The sequence below is a fragment of the Mastomys coucha genome, unplaced genomic scaffold, assembly GCF_008632895.1.
Source record: "Mastomys coucha isolate ucsf_1 unplaced genomic scaffold, UCSF_Mcou_1 pScaffold5, whole genome shotgun sequence".
Taxonomy (NCBI): Eukaryota; Metazoa; Chordata; class Mammalia; order Rodentia; family Muridae; genus Mastomys; species Mastomys coucha.
In genome coordinates, this window is record NW_022196911.1 from 38742364 (window position 1) to 38754714 (window position 12351).

Below are 12351 nucleotides of genomic sequence, written 5' to 3' on the forward strand. Positions count from 1 at the left end.
GGGTGGGTGGGTGGATGGATGGGTGGATGGATGGATGGGTGGATGGATGGGTGGGTGGATGGATAAGTTCTATCCTACTCTACCTCAAGAGTTTGAGTTCCTATCCCAGAGCTGGTTATAAGCAGCCAGTCCCAGGGAAGAGACACAAAGAAGCTCACTCACCCAGGCGCTTCATGAACTCGTCGTAATTCTTCTCACTCTCAAATTCATATTTGCCACTGAAAGCCATAGTGCTGGGAGAGAGCTGGCAGCAGCGAGCAGCTGAGGAAGAAGGTTGGTACTGAGGAGTCTGGAGTCCCAGCTTATAAACACTCCCAACTGCCGAGGCTCAGCCCCAAAGTCACCCCACTTCTCAGCCCTGCCCCTAACAGGGAAGTGCTTGATGTTTTATGATGTGGGCAGGAGCCCCAAGGTTATTCACCTTTGGGGGAAGCCACCTACAATCCCACTACCCGTCTCAGTAAGTCCAAGGCCAGGATGGCCACAGAGCGTGGTCATTCACCTCTCTGCTCATCCCCTCTCTGCCCATCCCTAAGCTCTCCTCAGCCTTCATTCACCAAGCACTGTGCACTGAGCTGTATATGGCAATCCAGAAGAACCAGGCATGAGCCTTTTCCCAGGGAGCTCCCAGGCCAACCCAGACCCAAGGCACACAAGTACATACAGTCTGTACACTAGATGTGATAGGTACCGCTTTACACACGGGCTTCAGTCTTTGGAGTGATAGATGCCAGCTTTGCTTGTCAGGTGGCTCCTGGGCCACACAAAAGTAGCAATGTAAAAGCTCTCGTTAGTGTTCATTGTTACTGCTGTTAATTACAAAGTTCTGCCTGGGCACTGTGGCTGACACCTATAATCCTGGTTCTTGGGAGGTTGAGCCAGGAGGGTTGTCATAAGGCTGAGGAGAGAGTGGGCTACAGAGTAAGAGCCTGGTTCAGGAATAAAACAAAAGCAAGCAAACAAAACTCTCCTTTTCTGGGGTCTCCTCTCTGTGAGATCCCATCCTTTCTATTCAAAGCAAAATTGACCATACTTGCTTACTCCCAAACCAGGGGCTAGTAGGTTCTCTCTCTCTCTCTCTCTCTCTCTCTCTCTCTCTCTCTCTCTCTCTCTCTCTCTCTCTCTCTCTCTCTGTGTGTGTGTGTGTGTGTGTGTGTGTGTGTAACCAAATTTCAGAAGTTCAGGTGAAGCCTGGCAGCAAGTGCCTTTCTCTGCTGAGCCACCTCACTGACTCACTTGGTGAACTGATGAAAAGTCAGCTTTGCCACACACATACCAGTCTCCAATCCCAGAATTCCTTACCCGGACCAGGAGATTTTCCTCTTTCTTTTTTGTCTGCCTGTCTGCCTGTTTTTCTCTTTTGAGACAGAGTTTAACATAGCCCAGGCCTCAAACTGACCTTACTCTCCCGATCCTTCTGCCTCCCCTTCCAAAGGTGGTCCTATAGGCACACCCCAACATATTTGGTGTTTATGTCATTTTAAATAGTTCAGTGGTAGAGAGCTTGCCTAGCATGGGAGTGGTCTATCTCTAGCACCATAATCAATCAATCAATCACATTCTATTCTATGTATAATTTACTTTCTGTCAAGACCTTCGGATAGGTTTTCCATCCTCTTCTATTACAAGCAAGTAATATTATTCATATCTCTGTGTGTATATATGTTAGATGATTAGTTAGGACTAGCTGCTAAGGATGGATTCTTAAGCAAGAAAGGGGTCCATATGACTAGGGAGAAAAAAGTTCCAAGGGAGAGGGTAGGAAAGACAGCAGAGAAGCATAGCAAGGGCAAAACCTGGGGGCAAAGGTAGTGTGAGAAGGGGGCAAGGAGAATGAGGAGAGAGCTCAGGGGAGGAGAGGAGGACCAATCAAAATGGAGGACATAGAAAAACTCCATATGTTGTACAAAGCCCTATTGTTTTTTTTTTTTAAAGATTTATTTATTTATTATACACAGTGTTCTGCATGCATGTGTGTTGGTATGTCAGAAGAGGGCACCCGATCTCACTATAGATGGTTGTGAGCCACCATGTAGCTGCTGGGAATTGAACTCAAGACCTCTGGAAAAGCAGTCAGGGCCCTTGACCTCTGAGCCATCTCTCCAGCCCACTGCTATTGTTTTGTACAACAAATTTAAAAAGACTAAAGGGATGTATTACTAAGCATACTATTCCTGGATCAAACAGTGTGAGACAGGGTGCATACTTTGTAGACCAGGCTGGTCTTGTACTCACAGAGATCTGCCTATCTCTGACTCCCAGGTCAGAATTAAAGGTCCTATGCCACCACACCATACAAAAAGAGTCTCATATCTTTAAAATATTAATATTTTAGAAGGACATTGTGGTACATGTCTGTAGTCTTAGAACTTAGGAGACTGAGGCAGGAGGATTATCAGAATTCCAGAATAGCTGGTACTGTAGAGTAAGACAATGTCATAAAAAATAATAATTGATTAATTTAAGAAATAATAAGCCAGGCGGTGGTGGTGCATACCTTTAATCCCAGCACTTGGGAGGCAGAGGCAGGCGGATTTCTGAGTTCGAGGCCAGCCTTGTCTACAGAGTGAGTTCCAGGTCAGCCAGGGCTACACAGAGAAACCCTGTTTCCAAAAGACCAAAATAAATAAATAAATAAATAAAATAAAACAGGGTCATCAGCAGGATGGCTCATAAGGTTAAGGCCCTCACTACCAAGCCTGATGGCGTGAGTTCAATCCCCAGGACCCACATGATAACAACAGAGAACTAACTTCAGCAACGCTGCCCTTTTGCAGACATATGCTGTCACACACACACACACACACACACAGACACAGACACACACACACACAAAATCGGAACAAGGTAATACATTCCCTCCCACATCCATATGAGCATTTCCCTTACAGAATAATAATACTGATGAAATAACACCGACAGTCACAGCTAACAGGTATTGGGCTTTTGTGGCTGATCTCACTGACTCTTCAAAACAAGTGTGTGAAGTAGCAAACAGAAGTTCAAAGTGGTGGGGACCAGAAGTCATGAGTGAGAAGCTGGCAGGATGGCCTCTCTAGTCCCCACTTAGCTCCCTGCCCACCAACTTCTCCCACATGGGGAGATATGCTTCTTCCAAGCTACTCAGCCAACCAGGGCAGGAAGGGAGCGGCAAGGTACTGCAGACCAACATTAGCAACTGGGTGCCTGGCTTGGCTGCACCCTCTTCCCATGGTGCATCTGACCCACCACACTCCATCCACCCACACCCATATCTGTCCTTCCTCTTATTCTGGGGTGCATCTGCTTGAACATTCTTCCAGGAGGGGTAAATGAACTCCAACTGCAGGTTTTATGGGGCCGTTGAACCCGTGGTGCAAATATGCCCCCATGGAGATAAGAATGATCCCAAGGCTACTCTTCTTGGGCAACTGGACTTCCCATCTAGACTTTGGCTGTGTCTCAAACAACCACCACCCTCTTGAGGAGAATTTGTAGACAAAGAAGGGGGGACCTGGGTTCTAGGTGCCTCACCAATGGGGGAAGCCTGGACTTTCTTACTCCCGATCCAGGCCCTTACACAGTCATGTGAAGTATATTTATCAATTAATTCCCTCAATTTCCTGAGCCCTGGGTTATGTGTGAGGGAGGAGTGTGACATAGCAGACAGTCGAGCCTGGCAGCTTATCCGTCTCGCACACCTCCTCTTTAGCCCCTAACCTTTAGTTTACTCCCTTCCCTGTCCAGCGCTTGGAGATACCACTTCCTCCCTCAGGATTCTCCTTTTTTTCTCTTTCTGGATTGGGAATTGGGAGAAGGACTCATGTAGTCTAGGCTAGCCTCAACTTTATTATGTAGCTAAGATGACCTTGAATTTCTGCTCCTGTCTCTACCTTCCGAGTGCTGGGAAGCATGAGCCACGACACTCAAACTAGCACTGAGGACTAAATCCAGAGTTTCCTGCACACAAGGCAACAACACACACTCTACAGCTGAGCCACATCCCAGCCCAGGAAGCTCTGGAAGGCTTCTAACGGCTCAGCTGTCCTCCCCTTCAGCCCTGGGTTCACCCCACTCTTGCTACTCAGAACAACAGGTATGGCGTACAACTTCATCTTCCTACCAACTCTCCACCCGCATTCTCACCAGTTGGGGCCACCCAGATCCAACCATTCAGAGGCTTCGTCTCAGTCCCAGAATGGCCTGGGACTTACTTACTCTATAGCCCAGTATTATGATTCAAGTCTGGAATGTCCCCCAAAGACTCACTTTTTAAAATGTTTTTTATTTATTCTATGAGAACTGCATACAATATATTTTGATTGTTTTCTCCCCACCTGATACCTGCCCAACTCCTCCCAGATCTTTCCCTATTCCCCTGATCACCCAAATTCATGTTCTTTCTCTCTCTTATAACAAGAGACACACACCAAAAATGACAACAAAACCCCAGTGTCCGGTTTGCATTGTTGCTAACTGCTGCTGGGCATGGAGCCTGCCCTGGGGTGCAGATGATACTCTCAGCTTCTCTCCATTGAAGAAAATGGAGTTCCCCCTCCCCTAGAAGCTATTGACTGCAAATAGCTCCCCAGTTAAGGGCGAGACTTAGTGGCCCCTTCCCCACCACTGTGCTTGGATTTTGTCTGGCTTGAGTTTACACAGGGCTTGTGCATGCTGTCCCAGGTTCTGAGTTCACACGTGCACCAGCCCTGTTGTGTCTGGAAAACATATTTCCTTGAAGGCCTCGAAAGAAAAAAACAAACAAACAAAAAGACAAAAAAGAAAGAGGAAAAACCTCCTGGGGAAAAGGAATTCTGGGATTGGAGACTGGGGACTGGTATGTGTGTGTCAAAGCTGACTTTCATCAGTTCTGGAAGCCCTGAGTCAGGGGGTTGGCTCGGCAGAGAGAGGCACTTGCTGCCAGGCTTCACCTGAACTTCTGAAATTTGGTTACACATACACATACCACGCCTGGCTCCAGCCATCTTTACACAGGCTCTACTGCACACATTCCTGACAGGTTCCCGCTTTAAATACCCAGTCCCCGGCTTGTGGCATAATTTTGAATCTTTGGAATCTCAAGTGCGTGGAATCGGGATGGTGGAAAAGCAGTTCACTAAGGAAAGTTCTTTGAAGGTTATGCTCATGACCACTTCTGGCCTTCTTTCTCTGTGTCCTGGTCTGCCCTCTGTGAGGGTCACAGACTCCTCTGGGCAGAATGAGCCACTCCTGTCTCCATGGTACTTCCACTATGACGGGCTGAGACTCTCTGAAACCATGAGACAAAAATAACTCTATTCTAAGTTATTTCTCTCTTGTATTTTGTCACATAGATGAGAAAAAAATCATTAATACACCTAGGCTAGATTTAAACTCATGATCCCCCTGCCTCAGCTGTTCCCATGCTGGGATTACAAGTGTGTTTTATTCTGAGATAGGATCTCACTGTGAAGTCCAGGGTGGCTTTGAACTTCAAAACCCTCTCCTTGCCTCGGCATCCTGGTCCTGGGATTCTAGGAGTGTACCATCACACCAAGCTCCAGACACTGTTGTGGATAGCCAAATTGGCATTCACTGTGTGGATAAATCACAATTAATTCAACCAGAGTCCTAGCGTTGGAGAGTAAGGTTAGGGAAAGCACATGCGTATATAAGAACAATAAAAGCATTGAAGACAGCCGGGCATTGACATGAACAGTATTACATGAGATATGTGGGGTGGAGCTGAACTTCCACCGGATGTTCAGATCATACGCAAACAGAGGATAGTGGGTATTGTGTGGCATATCACTAGCCCAGAAAAAGATAGAAATTCAAAGTATGGAGCTTGATGTATATAGTACAGATAAAGTGTAAGGATCCATAGCATGGCACTGACCCTGTGTCTGAATCTCTAGCATTGTACCCCAAAAGTATGGTTTCTGCCAAATTCACATTATATCTATACTAAAGTTGTAAGTAAGCTGTCATAAGCCAGTGACGGCCTAACTTAACAAATATTAACTAATAAGGGAATATGGGCTGGGAGTGGTAGCCCATACCTTTAACCCCAGCTCTCAGGAAGCAGAGGCAGGCAGATCTCTGTGAGTTGACGGCTAGCCTGGTCTATGTATCTCTCCAATTACAGGACTGCCAGAGCTAAATAGTGAGAGCCTGTCTAAACCAGAAGCAGAGGAGGAGGAGGAGGAGAAGAGGAAGGTAGCTCAGTTGGCAGGCTGCTAATCTAGCATGCCCAGAGCCTTATATTTAATCCCCAGCATCATATAGACTAGACTAGACGGTGGTGGCTCATGCCTGTGATCCCAGCATTCTGGAGGAAGAGGCAGGAAGATCAGAAGTCCAAGTTCGTCTTTGGCTACATAGCCAACGGGATGTCAGTCTACGCAAAAATAGACCAAGAGAGAAAGTGCATTTGGCCTAATTAGAGAATGTGGTTTTGGTTGCGGGGAGCCTTGATTGGTAGTTCCATGAAGATTCACTGGCTGCAGGATCTTCAAAGATCAGCTCTTTGAGGAACAAGGTAGGATTGTGGTGGAAGAGAGCCAGTTGATAGCAAGCAGGCCCGAACATTAGAGCACACTGCAACTGCTAAGCAGTGTCGTGGTAGATTCACCGGAGACAACCTCTCAGGCACAGGCGTAAGCCAATAGAAAGTCTCTATTAGCTTGCCAGTCACTATGCTGAGTGTTTGGAATCTCAGTATAGCCCCAAGCCTTTCTCAGGGTGAGCGTGTGTGTGTGTGTGTGTGTGTGTGTGTGTGTTGCCTGCATGTATGTGTGAGGGTATGGGATGCCCTGGAGCTAGAGTTAACAGACAGTTGTGAGCTGCTATGTGGGTGCTAGGAATTAAACCCAGGGCCTCTGGAAAAGCAGCTAGTGCTCTTAAATTGCCGAGCCATTCTTCCGGTTCTCAGGGTAAGCTTTTTTGTTTTTTGTTTTTTGTTTTTGTTCGAGACAGGGTTTCTCTGTGTAACCCTGGCTGTCCTGGAACTCACTCTGCAGACCAGGCTGGCCTCAAACTCAGAAATCCACCTGCCTCTGCCTCCCAAGTGCTGGGATTAAAGGCATGCGCCACCACTGCCTGGCTCAGGGTAAGCTTTTAAGCACAAGAAAACATATCTTGGGTTGGCATGCTTCAGTGAACAAGAACAGAAACAGAACTACAGAAGTCAGAAGGCAAGGTTTGCACATTTAGAGACTTTCCCAGAACTACAGTGGATTGGGTCTTTGTTTTCATTCGGCAGGTGGCACTGTCTACGCACTGAGTTTGATGGCCTAACCCAGTACCTTCGTGAGGGAGTCAGTCGTGCTAAGCTCACCTTTTACCGTCAGAACTAAAAGAGAAGATGCCCTAACTCTCTGCCTACATCCAAGAGGGAGAAGGGGGAGTCCAACAACATCCAGGTAACCTCACCTGCAAACTTACACCTAAGACAATCTATGGCTCTCAAAAACCACTGCTTCAGGCCAAAGTCAGGTGCCAAAGGATCGTCCCACTCTGCATGCAATTATCCATCACCCACTTTTCCTGCCGCTGGCTAACCGTGATTAATTCCTGTGGCAGCCACAGGAATCATGCCTAATGAATTTCTAATGAACTCATTTGGTGTTAATGCAGTGTGTAATTCTGCAGGACACTTATTATGACTTAGCCTTATTAAGCCTCTAGTTATTGGGAACTACTATTGCTCTAAGCTCACAGGCAAAGAAAAGTAATTATGTAGGCCAGGCAGCTAAATTATGGAAAGGATTGGACATGCGGATAATGCCAAGACGTGGCCTAGCAACTCCTATATTCCTCTTCCTTTGGGGTACCTGAAGGTCAAAATGTCTCAAAGTCATCCAGAAGGCCCTATCCACAGAAGATACACACCCCATTTTCCTGTCTGCTGTTTAGGCCTAGATCTCTAACATTGGGAGGGATGCTTTTGTATTTGAAGTGCCGTTCCAGGCTGAAAGGTGATGCATAGCACAATCCACCACGGAGCAGTCAGAGATAGCTTATCTCATCTAATCATCAGATTATACCATTTGAGATCACTGAACCCCTTTGACAGATAAGGAGGTTGAGGTTCACAGAGGTGAGGTGACTGAGTTCCAGAACCCATACCCACCGATTCTCTTTCCAGCTTACTTCTCGTTTCTCGCCAGCTACAATTTTTTTTTTTTTTTGCGTGTGTATGGCTCATAGTTCCACACAATCCCTTTCTAGTAGTTTAATCCAGGTGTTTTTCTTGCATTGTATATTGAATATTTTTATATTGCTATAACAAAATACTGGAGGCTAGGTAATTTAAAAAGAAAGGAAATGTACTTTGCTCACAATTTTACATGCTGAAACTTCAAGTGTTGTACTAAGTCTTGCAAAGGGCTCCCTGAGTACAGTATGTAATGGCTATTAGGGAATACTTTTGAGAGACAGAGAGTTCTCATGGGATGGAGTAGTCCAGATTTAGGCATGGTAGTACGTGCCTATAATCTCAGTGCCTGGGAGGCTAAAACAGGAGGATTGCCAAGAGTTTCAGACTACTCTGACTACATAACAATACCTATTTCTGAGGGCTGGTTTTCCATAGCCCACCTGATAGAGTGCTTGCCAGTGAAGCCCTGGATGTATGACAGTGCAAGCTTAAAATCTGAGCCCTGGCAAGGTACAGGCAGGAGCATCATGAGTTCTAGGTTATCCTTGACCACAAAGGGCCAGCCTGGAATATATAACACCTGTTTCAAAAACATTCCAGATGATTCTGAAAGATCAAGGATTTGATAAGGGTGTAGATGGATGGTCAGATGGCACTACTTGGGTTTGATGGGTAGCAGCTGGGCTGGCTTCACTCAGGTGCCGGGCATATCAGTGCTCCTCAGTATGGATCCCCTCTCTCTTCATGTGACTAGCTGGGGCTTCTTTCCAACACGGCGGCCTTGGGCTAGCTGGACTCATTCGTATATGACCCCCTCCCAGTCCTCTTCAAGCATGGATACAGAAACGTCAGAGTATTGCTTCCACAAACACTCAAGAGGAGGAGAATAGATTATTTTTTTCTTATTGACAGATGGCGGGGAATATACAAGACTCACTGGCAGCTACCTTTGGCAACTGCCACTATGGGAATTTGTACTGAACATCAGGCTGGCTGGCTGGCCGGGCACACTATGTGTCTGGAAGTGTGTGCTGAATGGGAGATGTCTAGGTGGGTGTTGTATGTGAGCGTGCACTTGTTTGTTTAGCAGACAGGCCTGTTTGGGCATGAGTGAAGAACTGTGCCTGCCTATACATATAAGGAGATGCGCACATTACAGGTTTCTCTATTGTCCTGAGCTAGGACAACAGAGAGACATGAGGGAAAAGAAAATGTACTCGAGCTTAGTAGAGGAAGTTCACGGGGCTGACCCTCATTAGCAGAGTCTTTCTTGGCTAGGATCCCTGAGAGCAAATCTTAGATGATGTAACAAACTAATCACTCCTGGGATCTTGCCCTTCACTGGGAGGCCTTGGGTCCCCAGCCAAGTGGAAGATCCTGCCCTTGTCACACCCATCCAACACATCGTGCCAGCAGTAAAGAAAATGTCTGTATCACTTTCATTCCCTAAATGACATCCAGGCCTAGCAGCCAGTGGGAAAGCTTTGCCGCTTTTACTCCCTTCCTGTCCCCACCCTCCCCCACCCACGATGCTGTAAAACTCCTTACCCCCAATCTCTCTTCTCAGAGCCGGAAGTCAGAGTTCAAGGATGCTAGCAGGGTCAGGCCTCCTGCCTGGGGAAGGCTTCTCCATATTCACCACCATGTGTTCCAGAATAAGGAAATACAGTGGTACCAGGTGTGGTCCCGCAGGACCAGTCCTCCAAGTACTCAGGAGGTTGAGCAGAAGGGTCACAGGTTTGAAGCCCACTTGGCCAACACAATGAGAACGTGTCTAAAACTAGGAAGGAGAGTTGGAAAGGCATACACCAAGTCTGATAACCTGCGTTCAATGCCCAGAACCCACATAGTGGAGACGTCAGACTCCCATAAATTATCCTCTGACCTCATGCACACACATACATGCACACACACATGCACACACACTCACACACACACACACACGTGTGTACACACATTTAAAATGTTCATTATTAATTTAAAAAAATTAAGAGGGAGGAAAAGATGGTTCAGTAGTTAAGACTGCTTGTTCTTGCAAAGGACTCAGGTTCAATCCCAGCACCCAGACGATTCACAACTCTCTGTAACTCCAGTTTTAGGTGACCCAGTGTTCTCTTCTGACCTTCTAAGGTACCAGACACACATAGGGTGCAGATGCATCCGTGTGGAGGTAAAACATTCATAAACAAAATAAAAATAACTAAATCTAAGTTTTAAATGTTTTAATTAAAAGAAGATTGGGAGGAAGACAAATATGAGAGGGGCAGAGGGAGAAAATAAAAATAAAATAAAAATGAAGAAAGCCAGGCACAGACATGGTGGTGTGTGCTTGTAATCACAACACTTGGAAGGCTAAGGCAGGAGGATTGCCATAAACTCAAGGCCATCCTGGGCTACATAGTGTGTTCTTTGATTAAATAATAATAATAATAATAATAATAATAATAATAATAATAATAATAATAGTGATAGAAAGAGAAGAGAGGAGAAGAGAGGAAAGGAAGAGGGGAGAGGGGAGGGAAGGGGAGAGGAGCAGAGAGGAGAGGTACAATGGTTATTGGGGGCAGTAGAGGTTTGATCCTGGTGGGGAGAAAGAGGGGATTAATCTTCATTTCTGAGACAGGGTCTCATGTAGCCAAGATAACCTCAAACTTTCTATGTAGCCGAGGCTGGCCCCATTCCTCCTTAATACTAGGGTTATAGGCATGCACAAACATTTGAATATTCTGTTATGGCGAGTAAAATGGTAGCTGGGAACATCATTGTTTTATTTCCCATCTCTGAGAGTCTATCTGTAGGACCAATCCCCTCAAGCAGAACAGCCAGGTCAAAGGTCACCAGCAGAGCTTCTCCTCTGGTGAGGGTTCCACCCGTGTGCCCCTTACCCCCGCCTCGACAGTGTTCGAAACCTTCCTACCACCTGAGCTCCACGTGTATTGCATGGTCAGAAGGAAGAGCTCCTTCCCTTCTTTGTCTAAGCCTTTTCTGGCTAACATATTGGTGGGCGTCACCTTCTTTAGAGAGATTGAAAAGCTTTTGGGTTCTGCTAGCTCTTGCTCCCCAGCCCCTGAGGCACAGCAGTTAACACAGATGTTAGTCTGGGAAAGTCCTTCTCTCTCTTCTTTTTTATTTTTGTTTTTTGTTTTGTTTTTTTCTTCGAGAGAGGGTTTCTCTGTATAGCCCTGGCTGTCCTGGAACTCACTCTGTAGACCAGGCTGGCCTCGAACACAGAAATCCACCTGCCTCTGCCTCCCAAGTGCTGGGATTAAAGGCGTGCGCCACCATCGACCTTCTCTCCCTTCTTATACAACCAAGTTGAGAGCAGTCAGATTGACATTGATAATGTATAGCCGTGTGCTTCTCTAGGACTTCCCAGAGAAGTCCATGACTCCCTTAGGACTTAAGGTCGGGAGTTCCTGTGACTTTGCCTGGCACAGAGACCGCTCCCCAAAGAAGAGTCCAATCGGAGGGGCAATCCTGTTTCCAGTGCTCTTCCCAAGAGTGTCTGCCTGAGAATTCAAAGATGGGGATATGGTCCCAGTTCTACCTTAGCTGGTCAGGTGGCCTTGGCCTATAGACTAACCCCAGGCACAGCTATAAGCATTCAGAGCCCTAATTCGTTATACTCAGAGGTTAAGCAACCTGTCCAAGCTTATTTAACAGCAGGATTTGAACCTGTTTAGCGCCACATTTCACTTTGGGCTGGAGCCTCAGTTTATCCTTCAGTGGGGTAAAACAGCCTTGTTTTCCTTCAGCTTCTATCTCAGAAAGCAAGGTACTGGGTGGCTGCTCAGTCAGACAGCCAAGTCGCTATGGACCAGGTTGTGGAGCTCGACGGGGGTGGGGGGAAGGCGAGGGGGGTGAGGAGGAACGGGGGCGGGGGACGCGGGAGCGCGGGTGGTAATGGTGCCGTGTTAAGCCTGATCAAGTCTCCTTTCAGTTTCTCCTAGGCAGGCCTCCCAGGAAGCATCACTGTCTTTTCTGGCTTTAGGGGAATTCAGGTTATGCTGTGAACACTCTGGTGAGCAGGGCGATCCCATATCTGTCTTTCTATGTCTCACACTGGCACGGATCGCAGGATGGGGCCACCTGTACGTATTGATAGAGACTAAGGAGAAGGGCTGAGGGTAAAGTAGAAGGGGAAAACCCTGGAGAGAGGAGAGAGAGAAAGAAAGGACTCAGAAACAAAGACAGCACGCCTCCCAGGCAGCTGGCCGCCCTGGAGACAGATG

General features: G+C 46.9%; 1 protein-coding gene across 1 annotated transcript in view; it reads right to left on the reverse strand.

Moving 5' to 3' along the window:
• Positions 1–273, reverse strand: part of Fabp6 (fatty acid binding protein 6) — a 5538-nt gene extending 5265 nt beyond the window's left edge. The window contains exon 1 of the mRNA XM_031352239.1: positions 163–273. Within this exon, the coding sequence (XP_031208099.1) occupies positions 163–229 (67 nt within the window). The 5' untranslated portion in view covers positions 230–273. The remainder of the gene's footprint in view (positions 1–162) is intronic.
• Between the last annotated feature and the right edge of the window lie 12078 nt (positions 274–12351).